A 26,312-nucleotide genomic window follows, 5' to 3' on the forward strand; every position below is an offset into this window, starting at 1 on the left:
ATGGACTTGCTTGACTAAGAAGAAATATCAAGAGGTGAAAAACGTGGAAATGGTAACAAAGACATCACATTTACTGCATTATATATAAAAAAGAAACGCCTTCTCTGGTAAGCATGGGGCATTTTACTTACCTCTCCTTTCAGCTGCAGGTGAGGCGCGGCAGTAGTTTTCTTTGGTATGACGACTCAGTAAAAAAATGGACAAACGAGACACAATGGGGTGATAGAAAAAAAGCAGAAATGTTTTCAAATGTATGCAGGTCATTGCACTTTCCATTCTTGATCGCTATTTCTATATTAACTCTAAAACGTTCTTACTGATGTCTGTCAGCCTGCATCTAAAGGTTTTAGCAAAGCCCTGCCCACATCACCAACATAGCCTAAGGCCACAACAAGCAACATGCTTAGATAAGATAAGATCACTTTATTAGCCATATACTGTACAACTTCTTGCATTAGGAATTCATCTTTTCACACACCCCAGCTTGCTCTCCATGAGACACACAGACAGGGAGAGAAGCTTGGGGTCAGAGCACAGGGTCAGCCATTGTACAGCACCCCTAGAGCAGTTGGGGTTAAGGGCCTTGCTCAGGGGCCCAACGGAGTAGGATTCCTCTGCCAGCTGCGGGACTAGAACCGGCAACCTTCCAGCCATGGGTGAAGATCCTTAGCCACAGATCCACTGCTCTGCCCCTTACTTAGAAAGTAAAAAATGAACTTTCATTCATTGGATGCCTGTGTCGCCAGTGGCTCATTTCCCTTAATACAAGGCTGCTGTGAGTCCTTCCCAATGTGAAGGGTCTTTCACTAGGCCAAAAACAGTATTCATTCCATCTTCAACGTGATCTTCTGGGCCTCAGTCAGCCACAGCTTGTTCTCATATTATGAGCAAGACATAGAAGACATCTAGAACCAAGCAGCATGAGGCGGATCACACAGTGTAAAACATAAAGTACAGCAGGCACGCAATACCAGGGAGGCTCAAAAGCTAATATTGACAGAACAGTGGTGTCCACTTAACCCCTGTTCCCTCTACAAAGGCTTTTCTAAATAACAGTCTTGTCTCCCTGAATGTCTAATTCAAGAAGGGTCTAGCAGAAAGTTCTTTTTTTCTCCAGCAGCCACAAGAGGCAGAATCAATTTCAGGGCTGGGGGGATGAGATTAAGCTTTATTGTGCCAAAGAGCTGTATTTGAAATAGCATCAAATAGAGGCATTCGTGTGAGCTGGCCGGCTAAAATAGAGCTCTTTAGTTTCATTGACTCCATTCATAAGGTTCAGACCACAGTGTTTTTTATACAGTAATTTTAAATCCAGGTTGAATTTGCTTAGAACGTTAGAATCAATCAGAGATTAAAGGTTCTTTGTCCTGCTGGTATTTGTCTCATAGTAGCACATTGCCCAGGGGTAGGCTGTAATTGTTTTCTGGATGACCACACTGTTTTAGTTCTTTGTGTAATAGTGCTCTATAGTGTATTACACTACAAGTGTAATACAAAACTGATGTTCTTTGCACCAAATTACATTTGGTAGACTATAGTCTACTTGTTACCCATCACTGCTCTAGACTGAAGCCCTAAATTCTATGCAAGTTAGCCGGTCAGGTTACAGACAGGCAGATTCACACCTGCGTCTATTCATTTAATGAAAGGTATATGAAAGATTTATGATCTTGGCACTTGCCAAGTCATGAATACAAAAACAGACTAAACAAGCAAGGAGATCAGTTACTGGCAGCAATTATCACTGGTGATTAGGGCAGCTTTTATTCTGTGCAGCTTTCACACAGAATAAAATAGTCTTGGAACATTCACCAACAGACATAGGGGCACTCCAGCACGAGAATGAATACAACTGCAGTAAGGTATAATGCATGTTAATTACCTGTTGAAAGCTAAGCTGGGCAACAGTATTACTGGCTGCTGTCAGCCTTGTAAAGTGCCTTTGAATTTAATGTTCAGCCAAACTGAGTTGCAATTGGTCAAGGGTCACAGACATAGGTGGTTTAGCTTCCCTGAGGGATTACCTGGAAAAGCTCAGCTAACAAACTTACCTCAGTCCCCTTCAGAAAATGGTTCTATAATATTGGTGGCTGTCATTGAGGTGATTGAATTAATCTGCCTGTATTTTTTATTTTAGGATGAAATTCATATCTAAAGTATCACAGAAGCCTTTCAGTTCAGTTGTAAAACATAAACCCTATACAAATAGAATCTCAAATATCAGTATACAGTACAATAGTTCAGCTCAAATTCGAGAAATACAATTTCACAAATGCCCAGTTCTGTGATCTAAATATATTCTGAAATCTCCTTTAGCCAGTAAAAAGAGTATTGTGTATTTTGTTGTTAGAGCCCATAATTTCAGTTCAGCATTTCCATGCCCATAAGGCGTTTGATGGATAGTACAACAAAACAATTTGTATGGTCCAGGTAACTCTCTGGTCATTGTTCATGCAGCCCATGTTGAATAACTCAAGGGAACTGCCACCAACGTCCTTCATACTCTCGTCCAGGAAAAATAATAAAAACAGTCATTGTGCTGCATTAGCAGGGGGTAGACAAAGCCCCACATGTCACACAAAATGACCTTTTGGAAGGTCCTAGTATAAAAAAAATGGATGATGATCTCTCACCCAGGAGATCTTGGGTTCAAATCTGGACTTTCTCACACATCTGCCAGTTGAGGCAGAGATGATTTCTCAGAACAGAATGCCTGCATGTTCAAGCAAAAAATTTTAAGATATTCAGTTGTTTATGATAAAGGATTTTTTTTTGCCTTTCTTGAGGTTTTTGAAAACGTCTGGTCTTCAGGGACCTCATATTGCACTGGTAATGTAAGGATAGCAGAACTATACTGGATGGCTTTAAAATTCTGCTTCATCCTTGCTTCTCACTGACTCATCTGCAGCTTTCACACAGAATAAAATAGTATTTGTGCCTCACTGGAACACTCATTCCGGACACGCAGTTTCCACATTATTCAGCAAAGGCGACGTGATCTGGAATGGGGAGTGTGAGAGATACACTTCTGACACTGATGCTAGCATGAGGATGTGCCTCAGTGTTTGGGTCGTTTTCCTTGGGTCTAGTCTCTTGTTTGGTACCTAGAGTTGTTATGCAACTCGTCCTGAATTATTAACTGCAATTCCTCAGTTATCTTTTTTAATAACGCAAGAGTTAAACCAGTATTTGCTTCTGAGATTTAAACAATGACACCTCAAGGGAATTTTCAGTTATCGGTATTTTTCATTTTTTTCATTTCTTCTTATAGTTATTTATGCCAGCTGTGACCAAGACTGAGGATGGAGTATTCCACAGCTCAGTTAATAGCAAAGCTGAGTGCGGGCTACATAGAGTATGGTTCTCTTCCAAGCCATTTGTCTCCATAGAAATTTAGTTTCCAAACTATTTGTGCCCAAATTCACCTCATCCCTCTGACTCAGGAAATGTCAATACTTGATCTGTCCTAGTTCTTCCTGGAGTATGAACTAAATCCTTAAGGATCTGTACCAAGATGGAAATTCACTCAGAACAAATTATTGAATTGTGGTATACCAGAAGGATACTATTCTCCCCAGTATCTCAGAACTGTGAACCAGTGTAAATACCCCCTCTTACAATCTTGCGGATAAATAACTAATTACACCTCGCGTCAGCTTGGTGTCAAATATGCAGAAGACCCTGACCACATCCATATCCATTTTTTGGTTTTATGCTTCTCCCATTGCTCCCTCTCAAGTTGAATACAGTGATATATTACACTTAATATTTTCCATTTAAACATCGTGATGTCAGTTTCATATGATCTAATTGAGACAATCTTTCATGTTCTCTGCATGTGCCTCTAACGGAGATCTCACATCACCTGCCTTTTCGTTTTATTAGGATACTCTGCTGAGTCTTAGTGGCTCCCTGTTTCTGTGGCTGCTTAAATTTTCATCATCCACTTCACCTGTAGGTTTTTCTTGCTTAAAAAAATCTAAATGCTGATAGAAAGGTAATGATTTTTGGAAGTACTCAGATTGATAGGCTTTGGAGCACTAGCACAAAAAAATTTTCTCCCTGGCAGTCTTCAAGATAAGCAACGTTCCAAAGTTTTTTTAACTTCAAAAGTTAATCCTGTGGAAATAGCTTACATGGTCAAATATCTAAGGTGGAAATGGAAATCAGAAACTTGCACATGCAAATGATATAAAGGACTACAGAGTGAATAATAAATCATGATAATAAATGGGTATTTCTGTAAGTGTGGTATCTTCAGGGAACAATATACAAATCACTTAAATGTTTTTTTCTTTTGTGGCAAATTGTTGTCAAAGCTTAAACATAGAGGTTAAAGAATTAAATTTTGTCTTATCATGAAAAAGTTGTTTACCAGTAACATAATTAATTAGGCAAACAGGACTGAAGAGGTCAAATGCAAAACTGCAGGTCTCATTAAATAAAACTACCACATTACAATTTTATAAGTGTGGTATGACTTGCTATTCAATTATACCAACAGTACAATATCAATAAGAGAGAGTCAAAGAAGCACATATAATATTTATGAGTATTAGCAACTCTAGAGATAAAATGATCTTGACTAAAAAAAGCACAATTCAAAAACCTCTGACTGTCACACCCCTCAAAAAAACTCAAAAAGAAATCCCTGTGAAAATTCAACTCAGAAGGATAAAGGATTTGGCTGGGAAGGGAAATTTAAGCTGGTTTGGCCCAGATGGGTTTAACTTCAAACATTGAAATAGCAAGAGATGTTTACAGTATCTAGACACTGAATATATTAATGTAATATATTAATGTGACACACCTGAAGAAGGCTCCACAGCCGAAATGTTGTGTTTCTTTTTTCTCTTTTCAGCATGGAATAAACCTTTACTTATTCCTCATTTTAACAGGCCAGATCTACCTACACATTTTAAAAAAGAAAAACATCCATACTATAACAAACATTATTAGACTAAAACCGTTAACAAAACACAACGAACACAATGTTTTTAAGTGGACTACATATATATTTAAGTGCAACATTTATAGAAATAAACAACGCAATCGTACAAGTCGAAGCATTTGACAATACAAAACAAAACTTCTTTTCAAAACAGTAAGAACATTATCAAACAATTATTGTCTTTAGAGAGTCTATATCCCAGTTTTAATGGAATTTGTTTGTATGGGTAGTTTTTCTTCAGGGAAAATTAAATGCTGAATCCACTGGGCTTTTTTCTAGGCAATGCAAAAAAGTGAAAATGCACTTTGAAGGAATTCACAGAAAGACGAACATATAATCTAACGTGACAATGCTGTGTTCATCACAAACAAAAATGGACTAGACTTTGCTGCATTTATTTTCTGAAAATGAATGACACCCTCTGATAATGCCAGAAACTATGTGTAAATAGTACAAACGGTATAGGAGGAACAACATAGGCTTTCAAACAAGCTAACCATAAGCACATGCCTGAATAATTACACGTCTTGACAAATACAGGCCTTATACAGTATATAGGCCTGGTTACCCATCAATAATATGAAGAACTTGGAATATTAACGCTGTGCAAAGCTTAGACGTGTACACGTCACTGAAGTGGGTGTTTGAAGCACACTACAATGGCAAAAGTGTAGGTCAATGCAGCTACTGGCAATAGGTAACTAAAACTGCTCGTGCCCCTTCTACATATTGCAACAGTTGTACAGTCCATTTGTTTCCATACAAGAACAACAAACAACAGACACATCCTGTTCCCTGCTTTAAACATTTAGCAATAGGGACAGACTTGCAGATAGTTTATACCTTTAGCTTTGCCATTGATTCTAACAATCCAAATCACTTTTTAGAGAGATTAAATCAATGTGTCAGCTCATAGACCTGTTCTCTCTTTAATCCAATGGCACAATCTACCTGGTGGATTCTGAAACAAGGCTATAAGAATAAAGTTCTTCTGAGGCTATTTGAAAAGCATGCAGGAGTTTCACTGAGTTGAATGTTAATGCCCTGGGTTTTGTATCTCCGGCAGAAATGTGTTAAGAACACAAAACACATTTTCTCTTCTTGGTTAAAATCGCAGCAAAAAACGCAATATAGGCATCTTTGAAAGTATGTTTTGATATGAAGAACAGGACTTGAAATTTTGCTGAAATTCTTTTCAGTACCTCTCCTTCAGGAGGCTTAAAGTGCTGGCAATGGCACGCAGCTACCGCTTTGGTTCATGAGTAATTTTTCAAAATATTCAAATTTCTTTGAGAGATATTCTCTGTAAAATCATTCTATATCCAGAGATCTAATCTATGCTATCATCAGAAGAGCTGTAAATGAGCGTTTGGATTAATGGAGTTTTCTATTTATTTAAATACAACACCACCTTTGCGTAGCGGACTGTCATTATTTTAAGTTTTAATTCTTTATCCACTAATCTAATGGATACCACTACTTAACACCCTAATGCTTGGAATGTGTATGAAAACGAAAGACCCTGTTCTGCAAAATAAATGTTTCACTCCATAAAGGACATTTCAGAGAAATCCAAAGAGAAAGCTATATTTACCAGAAAATACATCATAATAAATAAAACTGAAACAGAGGTGGGTTTGATCCCAAAATTCAAAGACAAGGATTAAGCTACATAATAGATTTTTTTATCTACTCAGCTGCTGGACTAACAAGGACTAACTTCACTACTTTTACAGAGTTATAATCAGTTCAGTTAAAGATAACACAAAGTCCTGCATTGGGAAAAACTAGGATGTCCACTTGTTGAGAAGGTTTATGAATGGGGTGCAATATTCCAGTCCTCCAGAGCTACTGGATCTCCTTCTTTGCATTCCTCCTCAGTTCTGAAGAACAAACAACTTAGTTTAAGTGATGTACAGTATCTATTTTAGGTCTTAAGCCATGGCTGAATTCATAATCCCATTAAAAAAACTTCAGCACTTTGGGGTCCACAGTTTAGCACCACTGACTTGACCATAGTCCTGAATGACAGCCAATCTGCTGACACGGGCCCTCTGTAACCCCCGGCAACCTCTTTCTGTCTGAGCTGCTCTCTCCTTGTACCAAAGGGCACTGCTAGGTGGTGATGCTGAGAGAGCCGTTGCGAAGGGAGGACATCTTGGTAGCATCAGTGCTGACAGTGGAGAGTGGGAAGCTCTCATAGCTCTCCGGCGCACCACCACAGCGGCAGCGGTACAGCGAGGCCTTCAGCTCCTTCTGGAAGTTGCTGTTCAGGAAGCCATAGATGATGGGATTGACACAAGTCGATGCCATGGCTATGAGGTGGCAGGCAGAGAAGATGGCGTTGTGGCAGGCAGGGATGGCATCGTGGTTCCAGTCGAACAGCGTGTTGAAGACGTAGAGAGGCAGCCAGCAGAGGGCGAAAGCGGCCACGATGGCGGCCAGCATCCCATTGACCCTCTGGATGTTTTTATCCTTCTTGCGCCTGGCCTCCCGCGTGCGCTCCACCATCTCCCTCCTCCGCCGGAGCCGCAGGAAAATGCGCAGGTAGCAGATGAGGATCAGGAAGAGGGGGAGGCAGTACTGAAAGAGAAGGAGGGAGGTAGTGTAGGCCAGGCGCTGGCTCTCTGTGGGCCAGCGCTCCATACAGACAACTTGGTCAGCAAAGGGGTTGAAGGGCAGGCTGAGGTTTTGGAAGGGATGGTTGGTGAGGACACTGAAGGCTAGGAAGGGCAGGGAGATGAAGCAGGCCACCATCCAGGTGACAGCCACCGCTAGATAGGAGTGCCCCACCACCGGTTTCCAGCCTGTGGGGTGAATGATGAGCTGATGCCGCTCCAGTGCGATCAGGACCAGAGAGAGGATAGAGACAGTGACTGACATGCACTGGATAAAAGGTGTGACCTTGCACAGGGCCTCCCCGAAGATCCAGTGGTCCATCAGGGTGTAGATAGCCGTGACAGGCAGGCACACGATGCACACTAGTATGTCGGAGCAGGAGAGGTTAGCAATGAAAATGTTGGTGACGTTCCTCATCTCCTTCTGTCGTGAGATGACGAACACCAGGCAGGTGTTGCCAATCAGCCCTACGGCAATGACCGTGCTGTAGGCCACAATGAGGAAGGTGGTTCCCCCCACTGAGTTGCTGCATGGCCTGGATTCATTCCACAACAGGTCCCTCCACCAAGCCTTGCTACCATTTAGATAGGTCAGGTCCTGGCCCTCCTCCATGCCTCTGCAGGAAGCTGGGATGTCTTGTAGATGCACAAGCGGATGTCTGTGGGTGAAGGATCCAGAGGTGGGTAGGTGGTCTATCTTTTTATTTTCTTCTTGATTCCAACTCTTTGCACATGATCTCATGGATTAGTATGTCTGTAAGAGAAACAGCACGAAATGTTTAGATGAGGTGCACAGGGATTAAATCGGATGCTCATTTTCTTTCTTTCCCCAGATCCAATGTCTTTTTGTGTGTTATAGTTTGTGCTGTAATACAGGCAATCTTAGCTAGAACTAAGATTTATTGCAGCAGTACGTTTGTTTTAGCATCTGCAGCACACTTTAGTCTCTGAGGCGATGCATCATGGTTGTTAAAAGTACAAGATGAGTCATATTGTGCAAGATTCTTAATCTAATAACACTTCCTCCAGATGCAAGTGGTGACAGTTACACATAAAACACTAAAAAAATCAAGGGTGCATTCTCAGTTGTCCTGAATAAATCTATAACAATTTCCTCTTTAAATCAACTGCAATTTTTGTTACATCCACTTTGGAGTCACCGATAAATTGTGTGTTCTGCGACTCACAAACAGGCAGTGTGAGCCAGATGAGAAGCAATGTTCAGAGTTTGTTTGAAGGTAGACTGGCGTGATGGTGCTCAGAATGGGATGAAAGCAGGAACTTCTGTATATTTATTAAAATTATGGTCGATTACACTCAAGGGTGTAAAATAAAGCAAATGCGATATAGAATGTGAAAATAATCATGCAAGGAAATGTTAGAGATATAGATAACGATAATTAATGTTTAGTTATAAGATAGACCTTCAATTAGCAGCCAAACGAAAGATCTAGCTTTCATTAACAAAACTGTGCCCACAGGGAACCAGGATGTGTAACCGCAAACTGTGATAAAACCACCATCTCTGATCTACTTTATCCAAAAAGACATCAAACAAAATGGAATACAGTTCTGAGATGATGATGATACCCATCGGGGAGAGAATCTGAGGATCAATAGGTAGATTCATAGGAAAAATAAATAAACTGTGATAATCAATCTCTGATTCCTCGATCACGTGTTTCAAAATTATTCAGAGTGGAGACTGATGAATCTAATGCTACCACCTTTGTGAACTTGCTATATCCAGGAGTATCCTGGACCTCAACAGTCCTTACTGCGGGCTATAGGGATCATTACTCTCTCTCTCCTGCCATCGATATTTACTGAATCAGCTACTCCGGCTCCCACAGGTTGGGATTTCATTCCGTTTCCCTGCTCTCTTTTCTCTACCGCATGCAAAGCAACACGGAGAACCAGGAGAAGCTCCTTGACCTCCATACCGACTTTCTACAGATTCAGCCTGCAAAGCGAACAGGGCAAAATGCGATTTCCAAATAGGAAAAAGAGTGGAAAAACGAGCAGGCGAATTTTATACACAGCGCCGGAAAATACAATAATCCGAAGGTTTGTAAAGAGAGCTTTTTATCCACATCTGACAGTCTTCCTCTCCCTCGCCTAAAAATGACTAAGTGGCTAGAAATTACTTCTCATTAAAATGCGGTGCAGAAGAAAGGCTGTCAGTTTGAAGATGAGACTGATTGTCTGGGCTCAATAGAGCTCCATCCCGAAGAACGCCGAGAGCTCTCAGAGGATTTTTTCCTGTGATTTGTTTGACGTTTGATGGGGTTTACAAGGATTTCTGTCTGCGTGACTTTCATGGTAACATTCTTTTGAAGGTCTTCAAGATACTTTTGCCAGTGTTTTACAAACACATCCTTTAAATGCTTATCACTACACTGCCTTTTCCATAATCAGTGTTTTGCATCTGTATGTTTAATTAGCCATCTGCATTATTTTTCACACATGACAGCACCAGACAGAATTTATAATCCTCTCCATATCCATTTATTTTACCAGAGAGGAATCTGATCAAAATGACGGCCACTGCCACTGTTTAAAATAATAATTGTGATCGTCTCTCTGGAATTACTGAATAATAGACAGTGTCCTTGAAATCCCAGATAAGCGATGATTAGTGGTCGCATGTTGAGCAGTTATTAAGATACTGTCCGTCTCTCTCTGAGCAGGTGAGCTGCAATACTGTCACTCATTATTACTGAAGTTAATTTGCTTTTGTGTCAGCATTGGGACTGGTATGTAAAAGAGTAATTCAACAGTGCTGAGGGGCCCAAGACAATAACTGGTTCTGATAACAGGAAGAAAAGAGTTCATCAGTATCCATTCTTTTGAAACACAAAATCGAGAAATAGTTAACACGGTTTATTTTTTTGCCTATAAATTCACCTTCCAAATTGATTCTAAATCTCTCTCCCCAATGGGTATCTTCATCACCACAGAACTGAATTCCATTTTTTTTATTAAAGTAAGAAAAGAAAAGACTCACTTTGTTCATTCTTCCCCAATATGCAACACATCTGAAGCAAACTGTGTATAAAGCAAAACACATTCAATGTCTTGGTGGTAATGTGGACAGATTTTAGCATATAATGACCAAAAATAAGTGGCCATCAGTATAGTAGTCTGACACACATACAGTTTGTCTTCATTAGCATTCAGTCTCCATAGTGCTTTTTGTCCTGGCTATTATTTTAATTATTCTAAATAATGGAGAAATTCTGGTCCATGTAGACCACTCTTCTAAAATCCTATAACAATACAGATGATCATGTAGTTTAGTTATAATTACTGTCTCTATAACTTTACATGTACTAGCATAGGGCTTATAAATCTGTAATTAGTTGTTTCAGTTCTTCCACCCTTTGGGAATAAGGGTGCCACAAAAGCAATCTTCCAGTTAATGGGTATCATCCCCTGTCTTCAGTGACATTAAAAGTGTTTTCTTAATGGTCTATTAATAAAATCCCTAATTTTTCTAAGTACAATTAGTAAATACCTTGAGGCCCTATAGACTTGTTTATCTTAATTGTTTCTAAAACCTGTAAGACTTCTGCCTCTTTGGCACTAATGCTATTTAATATAGAAGTAATACTTTCCGGAGGCATGTGGCCATTTTGATGCTTATTTAACAACTGAGTAAAATATTGATTCAGTTCTTATTGATTCAATTTTTATCGTTTTAGCATCTATTGCAACATTCTTTTTTGTTTTTCTTGGACTACTTTCAGGCTCCTCCTTAACCTCATCTGTCCCCTAGCTCTGTCTGCATCTCTGGAGACAAGCAGAGTCCCACCCCAGAGCTCTGTTTATGCTTGGAATCTTAATTATGTTCTGTCAGTCTGAGCAAACACACACAAACGGCATCAACAGTGCAGTAAACACATGAGACCGGTAAAGGTCACATGTTCGAACGCTGGTCATTGGCCTCACTTACAGGGGAACAAAATACCAGTTCACATTACAAAGCACGTTGCACAAGAATACATGGAAGACTCTGAAGAAGGCTTCATTTCTTGTGATCTCCCAAAACCAAGCTCATTGAGGTCTGACCTCACTGTTGCACTTTGTCTCTCTGAAAAGTTCAAAAACAGGGAGTTGATGTTTCCACAACCAGCATTTCAATTATACTCTCAAGGCAGGATGCTTGCATGGAGACATATGTCAAAATCAGAACCATAAGCTTGAGAAATATCCTTGAAGAGTCTTGTTTTGAGCCAGCTGGTTGCAATTATGAATGGTCCTCTGTTCCCAGTAAGGCTTTTTCTGCCTCTGCAAAAGCAGTCTGCTATAAGTATTATTGGATGAAGCTCTAGGTGTTCCAAGTCATTTCCTTCAGTAATAGTTTTCCCATGAGGCCTATACACTCGGTTAGCTGAATTAATTTACACTGTTTCTCATCAGCTTACACAGTTCACAACAATGCTCAATCCACAACAACACATTTACAAAGTCCTAGAAACATTTTTTGATGTGGATATAAGGCAACTCTTTGCCATCACCTGCAAAACAACACTCCCATTAATCCATGGGAAAAGTACCAAGCGAATTCATGCTGACTCTGACTGGCCTTTGCCACATGTTCCCAGGAGACACTTTTATGGGCTATAAATTAACTGACCAAAATTTCAGTGGAAAATAATAATCATACATGATTATGCATGAGGGGAAACTGAGATAAAGCTTCCCTTTAAATGGCCATAGTCAGATGGCTTTTTCATGACTGTAGTCTGAAGCAATAACAACTTTGGTCAAAAAATTCTTTGAATAGAAAAGCTTTTGTTTTGTTGTTTGTTTAATTGGACTTCTTTTTAAAAACAATTCTCAAGCAGCATTTGATATTCTGTGTTTTACTTTAACTTGTTGTCATTGCTCTTTTCTCTGCTATGATTTGACAACACAAGCTGTATTTTAATCAAGCAGTGTTTTGTTTGAAGATGGAGCACTCACTCTAATCAAATACAAAGGGCAGCCTCATTCATTTTATGTCATCAACATGCTTCCTATGATACTACAATGTGCAAACTAGACTTTCAGAAGCCCAGCCTGTGGATCACATAGTACAGTATCTGCTTCATATACAAGTTCTCTTCAGAATGTGGAAAAGGTGCAGAAGAGCATAGGGTATTACATCTAGTGAATACCAATCATAACACTTGCTGCAAATTTTGTTTTTTTAATTCCTTTACAGATACCGATGCAATATGTTAGCCTTCAATGTTTTGTTATGGTGCTGTTTGGTTGCTATTGTTTGTCCTAAACATTTAATAAAACTTCTAAGCAAAAACCAAGTAGTGCAGACACAAATCACTTTAATAAATACTAAAACACGCCTTTACATGGATGCAGACTGAGACTCAGGTGGAGATGTCACAACAAAAACACTAGATTATAGACGTCATCATTACAACAGTTCCCTGAAAAAAAAGCTGTCATTACTACGCTACAGATGTGTCTTTGTTACCACCACTGTGCTGAGTACGTAGAGCCAAGTTATCCAATCGGACTCTGCCATGTCAGCCAGCTCCACCCCTTCTTCTCTTTCAAGGCTTGGCTGATGTACAGTATCAGCTTATCACAGTCATTACCCTTCAAGGCTGCTTCACTATTTTCTGCCAGCTGTGAAGCAGCCCAGAAGGGTAACAAGTATACAGTATATATTTTCATGGAAACAGGGTTATGATAATAACCCAGCATTCCCTGTGTGGTCAAATGGAGTTGTTACCTCTTGAGAAACAGGTGTACCCAAGCCATATCACAACAGAAGAGTGAGCAGCTTTGAACAACAATAGCAATGGACGGTCACGAAAGAACATGGAGGCAGATACTACGGCCCATGAATTCTACAGGGGTTGCAAACTGTTCCACGGTGACAATGGCAATGGCCTGACAATATATTGCAGTGTTTACTGCTTCCCAACAGTGTGTGTGTGTAGAGGCCGAAAGTGATATATGTTGACACATCATTTAAAACTCTTTGACAAACATTAGGATATACTGTACAGTCAAAACTGTAGAAATCAAATCAAGGGATATTATGGTAAAATTGTGTCATGTGCAGAACATTCTAAATTAGGTGTTAGTAGTAGCACGTTCGGACCCAGACATCAGAAAGGATTTGGTGCTCTGGAAGCAGACCAGAGGAGAATAATCTGATGAATTTCAGGAGTTGAAGGGATGTCCTACACTGACAGGCTGGAAGAACTGAACCTTAGTCTTGAACCGAGACGACGATGAGGGGACCTGATCCAAGTACTCAAACAGTGGACTTCATCAGACAAAAAACAGTGAAACACAAACCGGAGCACACAAGTGGAAACTGCCTGAAAGTGCATTTAAAAACTGAGAACAGGAGAAAACGCCTTCACCCAAAGGACTGTGGGAGTCTGATCCAAACTATCCAGTAATGTTGTTGAACCAGATGGCCTCTTCTTGTTTGTAACCGTGTTCTAGTATTCTGCCTGTAGATATGGATAAATATGAAAGGAGAAGTCCATACCAAACGAACAGATTGTAGGAGTCCCATGGTGTAGACAGAGGCACTGTATAGCACAGTGGCTCCACTAGGCTAACTAAGAGTGGAAGGCTCACACCTGGACAGCCTCCACAATTCAGCAGATGCAGAGTGCTGAAACGGGGTTCTGTCCCCTCGAAGACATGATGAAAACACTGCCTGCACTTCCTGAAGGACGAGATCTACAGTATATTGCCAGCAGCTATATCACCCTGCAACTCACAACTGGCAACTCACTGAAGCTCAGCAGGTGTGAGCCTGGTCAGTACCTGGATTGGAGACCTCCTGGGAAACACTAAAGTTGCTGCTGGAAGAGGTCTTAGAGGGGTCATAAGGGGGCACTCACCTTGAGGTCCGTGTGGGTCCTAACGCCCCAGTATAGTGACAGAGACCCTACACTGTAAAAAGACGTAAAACCGAGGTCCTAACTGTCTGTGGTCATTAAAAATCCCAGGGTGCTGCCTGAAAAGTGTAGGGGTATTACCCTGGCGTCCTGGCCAAATTCCCCCTTGGCCTTTACTAATCATGGCCTCCTAATAATCCCCATCTCTGAATTGGCTTTATCACTCTCTTCTCCTCCCCACTGATCGCAGGTGTGTGCACTATGGCTCCCATCGCATCATCCAGGTGGATGCTGCACATTGGTGGTGGTGGAGGGTATCCCCATTACCTTGAAAGTGCTTGGAGTGGGGTGTTCAGAAAAGCACTATACTGTATAAGTGTAAGGAATTATTATTATCATCTAGAGCACAGAAATATCAAGTAGCAGATGGATAAGTCGTTGAACACTGGCACAAATGGGGGGAGTTAGAAAGCCAGCAGCATCACCAGGTGACTAATGTTTTATTAAACAGAACCAAAATGAATTAAAAATGTGTTTGAAAACATATGCTTTATGAATTCATATGTGATAAATTGCTTTTAGATGTTACACAAAATGTACCTTTGGAAATCAAAACTCCGTTATAAATGGCTACAAATGTTAGTTATTTTGGATAAAAGTGTCATTCAAATAAATACTATTTTTGTGAATAATTAAATAAATATTCAATAAATTGCCAGGCGATTCAAAGGCTACTTTATCGCACAGTGTGACAAATTGTTGCCTTTGCTTTCATCAATACCCTTCTGTTCTCATATTAATTCTTATTTTTTCTGTGCTAGATTTTTAAGGGACCACATAAAATTGAGATTTCACGGAGACTGATGCTGTAGAAACATAGAGATTAGATGATGCACTTTCATCACAGCCAGTCAACTGATTTTTTACAATGGAGTGCTGGAAACCGCAGTTGATTCCTTGTAACTATAATCGCCGTTAATAAAAGAAAACAATTAGGATCCATCCTCCAATTAATTTCTTAGAGCCTTGCAGTATAAGTCTTCCCCCAATATAAGTCTGCATGATTCTACTGCCTTATTAACTTGAGCTTGAAGAATCTGCGCTGTGCTGCCCTGAGGCTGATGCTATTGGCACAGGCTCCCTGCTGTTCTGCCGTGAGTATACATTAAATTCTCCCCAGGAATCCGGAAGATGAATATGTTCTGACTCTGTCGCTGTCATTCTATCCCAGTCAGGCAATATGGAGCCTTCAAAACCATTTCATGCAGCCCTGTTCGCAATTACAGCAATCTGTTCGGTGACTTCCAGACACACACACACATGCCACCTTCAACAGTGTATTCCTTCGTTAGCAAGTACCATTTACCAGTACCAAAGCCTTTTATCCTTCACGTTTACCCCAATCTCTACTGTAAAAGCTGCAGTTCACATACAAATGAAGTGCCTTTGGCCTTCCCATACAACCCAAATCTTCCCTTCATCTTTATTTAGGGGATTTTGTTGAGTTGTGCCATTCGGCAGAATGGTGTTCATTTCCAACCACCTCTGCTTGTCTTGCAGAGCAAAAGGTGCTCCAGAGCAAATAGTTGTCAGCCTAGTTAGATTTTTTTTTTACCCTGGAGCAGAACCTCTTAGCTTGAGACAGACCTACAAATGTAAAGAATCAAGATGGAGCCCAGAGAGTTGTAGGTTCAAATTCGGGGTGTGACACTGCTGTTGAACCCTTGAGCAAGGTACTTCTCTCAATGAGCTCCAGGAAAATGCTCTGCTGTATAAATATGTACCCTCCAGGTTCTCAATGGGCTTTTCTTATTAAATAAAGGGCTAAAAAATTAACAATACCTTATCAGTGGGCTTCGTGACACCACTTGACAATTGCTTTTTTCTAACCACAACTCTGCACAATTGGCATGGAGAAACCTCAAGAGAATCCAAATAACAAGAGCAACAAAAATTGCACTTCAGTGCCCTAAATTTATTGGTAACTTCTTAAGCCAAATACCTGAATCATAACGGCCTTTTCTTTTTAATTTTTTTTAGCAACAAAGCTTTTGATGTTTTTTCATCCAGCGTGGCTTTGTAATTAAAAAATGAAAGAAAGCCTTTAATCACAATCAAATCTAGTTCCACTGTGCTTAATCCATGGCTTAAGTGAGCCTTTTTAGTGATGATGCATTAGTAAAAAAGATTATAATAAGGATTCCAGTATAAACAAGGTAATTGTACCTGGTTTAATTAAAAATAAGTACAATTGATTAGGCATTACAGGTCCTTCAATTGGCAGGTTTTTTGTTCCTTAGTTTTTGATTTGTCTAAAAAACATGTTGTCAAACAGGTAGTGATTATAATAGGAAAAAGTATGGACATTGCTTAGTAGTGGTCAAAACAGATTTACAGATCTATAATTTAAATTAAAATAAACTTTCCTTCAAGTCCATGGTGTTTTTGCTTTTTTTTTAAAAGCACTGCCTATAGTGAACCCACAAATCTTAGCACACACATCCACACTGACAAGCCCACACACAAATCTGAATGAGATCTTAATATCTCCATATTTCAGAAGCTAGCAGGAAGATGCACTGAACGCTAAAAACAATGATATGTTTCCCTGTTTGGATGACTTGACATAAAATGGGCCATTGTGTTCAATTTCTCCTGTGCGTGGGTCTGTGAGCGCTATCCACTATACTAACTTCATCACTTCTGAAGATTCAATTGACTCTCAATGGCTTTTTCCATAATGAGGATATGAAATGGGCCAGCTTTATTGCGTGTAATATACCATTTCCCAGGATATTAGCTCAGATATTGCTCTTCTATGGCCGTAATTCTGTCATAGAAGCTTATGATTATTTTTTGCTCATTCGTTTCCTGCAAAGCAGCACAGAAACTAGAAATAAAATCTCACACCTTGCTTGGCAGAGCAGTGGTGAGATTGGCAGGAGGCATTTTCAAAGATGCCTTCTCAAACACTTGAATGAATTTCTCCTGGGTGGGTGTGTGAAGGTTTATTGTAAGTGAAAAGCTGGGTGGCAGATTTAAATATGAAGTAACTTTGTGCTAAAAAATACACTCATCCATGTATTTTTCCAGCTGTTAAAGTTATACACTTCTAATACTTTTTTCCATAGGTATCAGCCTGGCAGCCGTTTCTATAGTAAACAGCCACAGACTGTATGTATCTGCTTTAAGGATGCAGATTTTTGGCACAGGGTTATTTCCTTTTGTCTTTAACTTTGATTCCTTCCCAGTAGTTTTAAATAAGTTTAACCTTTCTTTCCTTAATCTTATTATATTTCCAATATAATTATGCTTTCCCTATATATAATTTTGTTTCCTATTACAGTGGCTGGCAATTGCTTTGCTACAACATTAGATACTAAAATCAATATAGTATAGGTATAGGCAATAATATTGAAACAAACATTCAGATATTTCTTCATGAGGAAGTCAGAAGGAAACTTTACAGGTACGTCACCTAATCTTAACTTAAACTTTATCAGCTAAGAACTTAAACTATTTTTCAGTGCCTGAAATTCTTGCTCTTTAAGACATCGAAATACCAAATTAACCTCATTATGAGATAATGACTTCCTAATATGGTATCCCACAGAGCAAAGAATAACACACAGTACAAGTGGGTAACAGACGAGATATGTGGGAAAAGGATACAATCTGACAAACAAGGATCATTTAATGCTGACAGCAGCCATGAATTATATTGAAAAATGTCTGTAGGACTAGAAAAAGCTTAATTCTAAAACTACTCTCTTAAAGAAATCAGAAACAGCCCTCAAATGCCCCATGCCCTTTTGTTCATTTAGTATTTTAGCTCTTCAAAGAGTGTTTTCTCTCTTTTTAGTGCACATACAATGTTACCTCCTGAATCCTTGCCTTGCTACTGCTCTTCACACTGTAGTGGAGACAGGGAGATATGTCAAAGCTTGTCACAAGGCTTAAAGGTATGTCAGGCAGGTTTTGTAACTTTTACTTCTCCATTTAGAGAATTCCCTTAAGTCCTAATAGTATTTCTGAAAGAAATATGCTCACGAAGGTTCCATGGGTACTGTAGATTCACCATTACTGTATTATCCATGAGTGTCTCATGTTTCAAAGTTACTACTGGTCAAGCTGGACAGTTTTCCATGATAATAAAAAACATTTTGGATTTTATTTTAAAATCCATGACATTAAAACATTTTGAACAGAAAAGACAGCTAATGCCCCAACACACTTAATAATTTAGTCAACTGTTAAGTTTATATTGAGAGGTTTTAAAATGCAACAAATTCTATTGGATCAAATTTTATATGTTTGTAATGCCTCTCAATACATGATGGTTTCTTTAACTGTCTCCTCTTGAATGTATTCTGCATGCCTATTTGTCATTTCTGTTTACTTGCCAGCTACTGTAGGCAGACACTTGAACTACTCCTGAACAGCATTGCAATTGTGTCTTATATTAGTGTTGCAACACATGCGGGTTTTTTAGAACAGTTCATTATCATTGCAAATCCAAGAAGAAAGGGACTCATGCAGAATACATAACAGGACATGCAAAATGTATGTAGAGTACAACAAAAAAAACACTACACAATCTATACAGTTCTAATATAGGATGTACAGAGCTCATACTGTGTTAGTCTCTTCTATTAAGAGTGGTCACAAGCTGCTATATACAGATCCACAGATAAAATTACAGATATTCTAAATACACACTAAAATACATTAATATTAAGACCTCTACTATCAGTATGCTTGGGAGGCAAAAAAAGAATAATCCCTAGGAGAGAAAAAACTAACCTACTATTCATTTCTATGATGATGATGTTTATGATAATTATTACTACAAACACAGCAACTATAAAGTTAATTCATCCTTATACAGTAAAGTCCAAACTGCAAAACATGATTTAGTAGATCGGCCAATTATATTTACGAGGAAAGATAAAGATGACGGATATAATGGGATAATGTACTTAATAGAGTGCTGGACCAAAGGTCAGACATGTCACAACATTCAAAAAGGATCCCCAAAACACTGATACAAATTTCCTAAAATAGGCATAAAACTGCTACAATACTTGTGCAACATTCAACAGAACAACAGAGCTACTGGAACATGAAGAAAAAGTTGGTTCAGAAGCAAAGTTTTGCAGGAGCCAATCAGAGAATGTGCCCTGTAGGGCAGACTGAATCAATAGCATATGTGATGCATGATTGAGCTTCGTTTGACTAAGAGATTTGGAAATAAGGTGTTTTGGATAAACAACTGATGAAGATTGAAGTGAATGAGTTGTATGATGCAGGTGATGGAATGCAATTCAGTAAACAAGTGGCAGTACAGCAACCAAACCCCAGGTCATTTGAGATTGGAACATTGTGGAGGGAGGCAGAAGCCACTGCGGTGACCCAGAAAAAAATGATTCCAAGAACAACCCCCAAAAGAAGCAAAAATATCAGTCGCGTTCAAGGTGGGAGCCTGGGATGGATAGGGAAAAGAGTCAAGGGTCAACACTGCACCCGTTGGACGCCAGCAAAGGGAGGTTAAAAGCAAAGGAAACCCTTTACTATGGCAGGCTGGGGTGCAACCAGGGCATGGACACCAGGTACAGCGAACAAGGAGCCCTGGCCAAGTGTGGACTGTTGGTGTGTGTTTACACCCTTAGAATGGAGTATACATCAGAGACTACGGGGGCTCAAACCAGAACAAGCAAAAGGAGTACTGGAGAAAGAGCAGAGATGAGGAAAGAAATGGACGCTGGAGCTGTAGTTGCAGCTCCAGGTTTGGAAGCTTGACCAGAAACTCCGAGAAGAAAATGAGGAGGGAGAGCAGATTGAGAGAGGAAGAGGAAGAAAAAAGAGAGGAAAAGGATACAAAGTAGCAGGAGTTGTATAGTTGTTCCTGGGAGGGTTAATGAAATCAAGAGAACAGGAAAAAGGTTTACACCATTGTAGGTGCATGGGGACAGCTGTTTTCCATGGAGAGAGTGAAGTTGAACAGGTTCTTGCTTTAAAAGAGGCAAAAAGCACCGTGCTTGGAAGAAGCAAACCTATCAAATGCAAGGTCTAACAATGCCAAGAGTCAGAGATGTTTGAAAAGACCAACATACCAAGTGTTAGAAAACAGGTATTGTTTTGACAACAGGCCAGAATTTATACACAAGAGAGCAGAAGTGCTCTCTTTGAAAGATTACAATTTGACCTTCTCCCAGACATACTTAACAACATAACATAAGGGATATAGAAATGTGGCCAAGATATTTGATCAATAATTGTTTATATAATAGTTTTCCTATGAGATTTTGTCACTGGAGAACATGAGGAATCCCCTTTGATTTTTTTTTGGTTGAAAATGCACAACACAGGGGCCAGCCTTCATGCACCTACATGCTTCATAGAAAGCGTTTTGCAGCCAATGTGTAGGCACCCAGAAAATATAATGCACTCTGCAATACACAAGAACTTGCACTAAATAAACAAATAATTGATGCAACTCAGTCATCCAAAGCTATGTTCCTATGAACACTCTGGGACACTGTGGTTCTTGTGCCCTTTGCACAGTACTTGCAGCATTTTTCTCTTCCATCAAATGAATTGGTGACCCCTATTGGCACAATCATCCTACTCATCTGTGATGACCTTGTGCATATGTACACTCTACTCCACATAACATATAAGCACTGGGATACAAGATTTAAGTTACAATTACAATGTGATTACCACTGTGACAGTTGAGGAGGTACACTTAACTTAATATTTCACTAATTCTATCAAATAACGATAATTAGTGTATACTGTATGTTGACAAGCCAATTCAACAGCCAAAGGCAGAGGCTTCAACTTTTGGAAAATACCCTTTCTTATCACCTCACACCACGTAATAGCATTCAATTAACTTTTTCTGTTGTCATCAAGGACTGAGACATTTTATAAGAAAACACGTCTTGGAAATTGAACAAAAGAATGAACTACTGTATGATGAAAGAGAGATGAGAAAACAGAATTATTGTAACACTGCTTCTGCAGGCGATGTGTAAAACATCAGCATTTGAAGCCATTCTGACAAATGGTCCGTGACACAGTGTAGCAAGCCCATACATCACACACCAGTCACTTCAGATCTCCCTACTGAGACCTTCATAAATGAAAACTTGTCTAGTGCATGGCTGCATTTTTATCTTTGGGCCTGCACTGATAAATGTATACTCTGTCTTTTATCCTGCCTCTCTGCTGATTAACAGCTTACTACCTTGTTTTGTGTATCTCCCTTTTCTATAAGTGATCCTCTTATAACACCTTTTGCTGCCAAAAGGCATCCCTATTCCCACCACGTCTATAAATCTGTAATTAAACAATCCATCAAAACTTTTATCTCGTCTGATAAATTGTAGAACAGAGTCGCGTTAAAGATGGTAGTATAGATAAGCGGCCTGAGCTGTTGCCTTTTACACAAAAGAAAGATCACTCTGTATCCCATTATAAAATCATAAGAGACTTGCAAATTCAGCAATTAAATAACAGTGGAAAAATGTGTTACTGTAAAGGCTAACCAAGGGAAATATTGGGTTGGCTTTTGTTAGAAAGCAATAGCAGCAATATTATTACTTGTCAATTCACATGTGAAGGACTACTGTATAATGTGTCATGCTCTCATGCCTCCAATCAATTGTGCCACTACAGAGAGATCTTCACAGAACACCTTCCTATGCTCACTGAAAGCACATCCCCAGACAGACACAAACTCACTCTAAAACAGGATATACTGAGGCTCAGGATTAGAACACAGATGTGGGAATGAGTTTTACCCATGAGTCACTTCACTTTTGATGCTTCTTAAAGCCGAATCATTTATCAGAGGCTGAAATATGTTTATTTCAAGGACATACCAAGAGACCCTCATACATTGGGTACACTGTAACTGTTATGAGCACAGCCGGCATCAACTAATCCTCATTATTCAATCTCCTCTTCCTTCACTATTTAAACCCTCCATTCACTCCTAGTCCTCGCTCGGTATAAGGAATCTACTGTATCTGCCTCCTGAGCTTGCATCATCCTCAAACCTCTGACTACCAACAGGTAGACCCATCTAGCTTTGGACCTCTCGACTGCCTTTTCGATTCTCCCCCTTTTGGTTTTGTTTGCCTCGCTGATCTCGCAACCTGAATTCGACCTCACCTGGAACTACTGACCTCCCTGCTGCCTCGCCCTTCTCGGACTCATAAGCCATCGGACTCTCTTAGAGACCTGCACAGGGTTCATAACAACTCGTCCGTAAAGGTAGCAAAAGCACTGGCTCCTAATACACCCCCACGTACTGTACAGACAAGGAGAGAATCAAAAACGTGGAGATAACACATTGTTCCTCTGGCCTGATTACTGTACATAACTATGTAGCAAACAAAAAACAAAAGGAAATTTGATAATATGTCTGCTGAACAGGGATTCTCCAGCCTACAAGAACTTAGAGTCCATGACCTTGAATCATTGCATTTTGCAAAAAGTGCTTTTCAAGGCTGATGTCAAACGCTGTATGTTGTGTCTTCCAGCCATGCAAATTATGTAATTCCTTAAATATTTAATGGCATATTATACAATGTGCCCGGTGGGATTCTTCACTTCCTTGTTCTGTCTAATTTGCCTTTTCAACACAAATCTCTTCTGAAACAATTTTCTGATGCCCAGAATCCCAAAGCAGAAGAAAATTAGCATTCCACATCACCACTGATAAATGTTCCTATATCGCTTCATCTAGCTCAGCTTGGACACCTCCATTGAGAACAGATCATTTAGCAAGAAGAGTTTAGCAGAATGTAAAATTGGAATTCATAAAAAGTAAAAGCAGCAAAATCACACAGAGCTCATTTAAGAAAAATGAGGAAATTTGATCATATTAACTTTCCTGATAAAATTTTGCAGATTGCTTGCAAAATCAACTCCATCGACCATTATGAGAGATGTCTCCGTCTTCTTCCCTCCTAATGGTTAGAGATTACCAGTGTGTGCCTGAAAGTGCATAGACCACCTCCCCTAACAGATGGCTCATACTTAGTCGTATCTTGAGCTGCACAGAGCAAGTCAAAACGTTTCTGTATTTCTGGGGCAGGGGAAGAAGGGTAACTGTCTGGCCTGTGAAGAGATCAGAGGACACTGCTAACTTACAATTCTAGTGTAACAAAACGCACAAAGGATTTCATTTAATAGGGTCCCCAACATGCGCTATTTGTCAAGATGTTGGGTATTTGTTTTCCTTGTGCATTTTGTGCATTCATGCCACATACTCCAGTCGTGTACAGTCAATACTGTGAAGAATCAACCGTTTGTCTACCTGCTCAAACCCCACCAAAATTCGTTACTAAACCCAACCGCACTGCAGTTCGTCCTAATTACGCACGCGTTATTTTCCTACACTACCGCTAGCAACGGGTTTATTTTAACATTGCCTCTAAACAAAGATAAACCCCTTACATTCTGGCGTTTCACCCCAAGAAAAGATCGGGGTTTAAAATGGAGTCAAAAGCGCCATTAAACAGCAGGGAGCGTGACAACAGCTCAAGCACTTTTCAGAACAGGACTGCGCGGGATGCAAGCGTGCTTCGATTGGTAGGCAACTGCAATTTCATCTCATCGTACGAGCGCGTTGGCTATAAACGCTGACAGAATGCACTCTGAAATTGCTTCTACGTCATTCAAGTAAGATACAAGTAGACAGAAAGGCCACTAATCTTTTACGATTTTTTATTTAAGAATAATAAGTCGGAAGAAAAGAGCGCCAAAGGCACTAAAGATTTTATGCAGTACTCCAAGAAGGAACGAATCGAAATGAACCTAAGCCAGCAATTTGATTGGCGAGGTGTCCAAAAAACGGCACTACTTAACAAAACCTCCGCAAAAGCTTGTAAGAAATCCTTAGCTATTTGGAAGAGTATTGTTAAACAGAAACGTATTGTGCGTATCTGACGAGCTTTACATATAAATTAGGAACATGCAAGACAATAAATAGGCGATATTAAAAGACAAAGAAAATGACCAAAAGGTTCCAATACACACGATTATCTTTAAAAGCACCGACAAAATATGTATAACTGTAACTGATCTTATTTAATATTTATAAAATACAATCAGTACAGTATACATATGTAAATAAATATTTCTGAACTCCCGACTTTCCTATTGTATTTCACTTAACAGCACATCTGTGTATTAACATCAAGGAAAAACCCGCTCCATTCCAATACTTTTCCGAAGCTTCTCTGCAGTCCAAGTTTTATTGTTGTTCCGTGAAACAAACAGTATCCGCTTTAAACTAAAAACGGAATCATGTATCTTTAACATAACATGTAACAAAAATTAATTTAAAAAAATCACATTCTGCAAAGAAGGAATCGCGGTATTCTATCAGCGCATTGCAGACCACCTGTGACAAGGAATGCCATTAAATGTAATGCACCCCAACAAAGACATGGGAAAATAAGTCGAAATCCAGCGAAGCAACAATGGACAAGAGGAGAAAAAGCAGCACATGACTATCGTACCCCAGACTCTAATATCTATCCGAGCGCTTTTGCTTACGCCGTGAGTGTCAAGAGCTTTCCTGCTGCAGACTCCAGTCTCTGGCAGTCTGGGTGTTCCGAGCGCTGACCCTCCAAATGCGTCTTGTGGAGCAGCTTGGAGACGCAGGTAGTTTTAAAGGAAGCTGGAAGCCGTCAAACAAACGATAGGGGAATCTCTTAAAGAGACACAAGGCATTCCACCCATGGAGAGGGTTTCCCCCTCACTTTGCGGTCATTGTTTTTTACATTGGAAATAATTTAGGACGTCAAAAGCAAATTCAGTTTGGATAAACTGCAATCGAGTCATTCTTTAATCATCGTGCGTACCCATTTCATGAAATATGTCGTTTCTCCGTTGGGGTGTACTCATGCATTTTGCACCTGTCTCTTCCTGTAAAAAGATCAAACCATCGACATTCAACATTTAAGTTTTATTGGCAAAATATTTTAATCTGATGAGGCATACGTGAACAGAACAACTGACACCATGCTGGGGATATTTTAACACTGCAAATGGGGGATTTGGGGTGCCAGTTCCGGGATGAGAAAATGAGAGGTTCTCTGTGGGAGTCAGCACATGGCCCCCTTACACAATTACGTTACCTTCAAACAGGCAGCACTGGGGTCTCCCCCTTATCCTCCTGTAGTTAATATCACTGGATTTGGGGTGAATAAAGTGAAAGTGTGACATAGATATTGCTATGATGCATGGAGTTTGTGAGTTCCTCCAATGTTCGTGTGGGTTCCCTCTGGGTGCTCCGGCTTCCTCCCACAGTCCAAAGACATACTGGTTGGTTAATTGGTTTCTGTGAAAATTGGCCCTGGTGCGAGTGTGTATCTGTGTTTGTGTCTCCCCTGCGATGGACTGATGTCTCATCCAGTGTGTGCTCTGCCTTGTGTGCTCTGCACCTGTTGAATTACAGTGATACAGTAGGCTCCACCTACCCCGTGGAAGGTGGTTAGAAAATGGATGGATGAATTATCAGACATTGGAGAGCTTTGAACACCTTCCAACATGGAAGATGGAGAGCAGGGTTTTTATATTATCCACAATAATATATACTTTATATTTTAGAGCATTCCAATGCCTCCTTAAAGCAAAACTTCGGCAGAACAATGCTCTCCACTGCAATACCATTTGCCTCCACCATATAAAGAGGTCTTTTCTGCTCAGATTCAAGTTGCCTGATCTGATTACTGAAATTGCGTTTTCTACAAAGGGGGTGAAAATGACACTGACTGGGCTCATTAACACTTAATTGTGAAAAACATCACTTGGAATCTTCATTGATTAATTGACGCTCCAAGGGGA

General features: G+C 39.9%; 1 protein-coding gene across 3 annotated transcripts; it reads right to left on the reverse strand.

Annotated features, from left to right (window-relative positions):
* Nucleotides 1–4,994: 4,994 nt before the first annotated feature.
* On the reverse strand, nucleotides 4,995–25,135 carry npy8ar (neuropeptide Y receptor Y8a). Of its 3 annotated transcripts, XM_088624155.1 has the most exons (3): nucleotides 25,020–25,107; nucleotides 10,577–10,617; nucleotides 4,995–8,323 (listed from the first exon to the last, which is right to left on the reverse strand). In XM_088624155.1, exon 3 carries the CDS (start codon nucleotides 8,309–8,311, stop codon nucleotides 7,067–7,069), a length of 1,245 nt encoding a protein of 414 aa, XP_088480281.1. In that variant the 5' UTR covers nucleotides 8,312–8,323; nucleotides 10,577–10,617; nucleotides 25,020–25,107; the 3' UTR covers nucleotides 4,995–7,066. The 3 variants fall into 3 exon arrangements, with proteins under 3 accessions (XP_088480281.1, XP_088480279.1, XP_088480280.1); XM_088624153.1 differs by lacking the exon at nucleotides 10,577–10,617 and having other exon boundaries at nucleotides 25,020–25,135; XM_088624154.1 differs by lacking the exon at nucleotides 10,577–10,617 and having other exon boundaries at nucleotides 24,983–25,116.
* Nucleotides 25,136–26,312: the final 1,177 nt, after the last annotated feature.

The sequence above is a fragment of the Lepisosteus platostomus genome, chromosome 3, assembly GCF_059453375.1.
Source record: "Lepisosteus platostomus isolate fLepPlt1 chromosome 3, fLepPlt1.hap1, whole genome shotgun sequence".
NCBI lineage: Eukaryota > Metazoa > Chordata > Actinopteri > Semionotiformes > Lepisosteidae > Lepisosteus > Lepisosteus platostomus.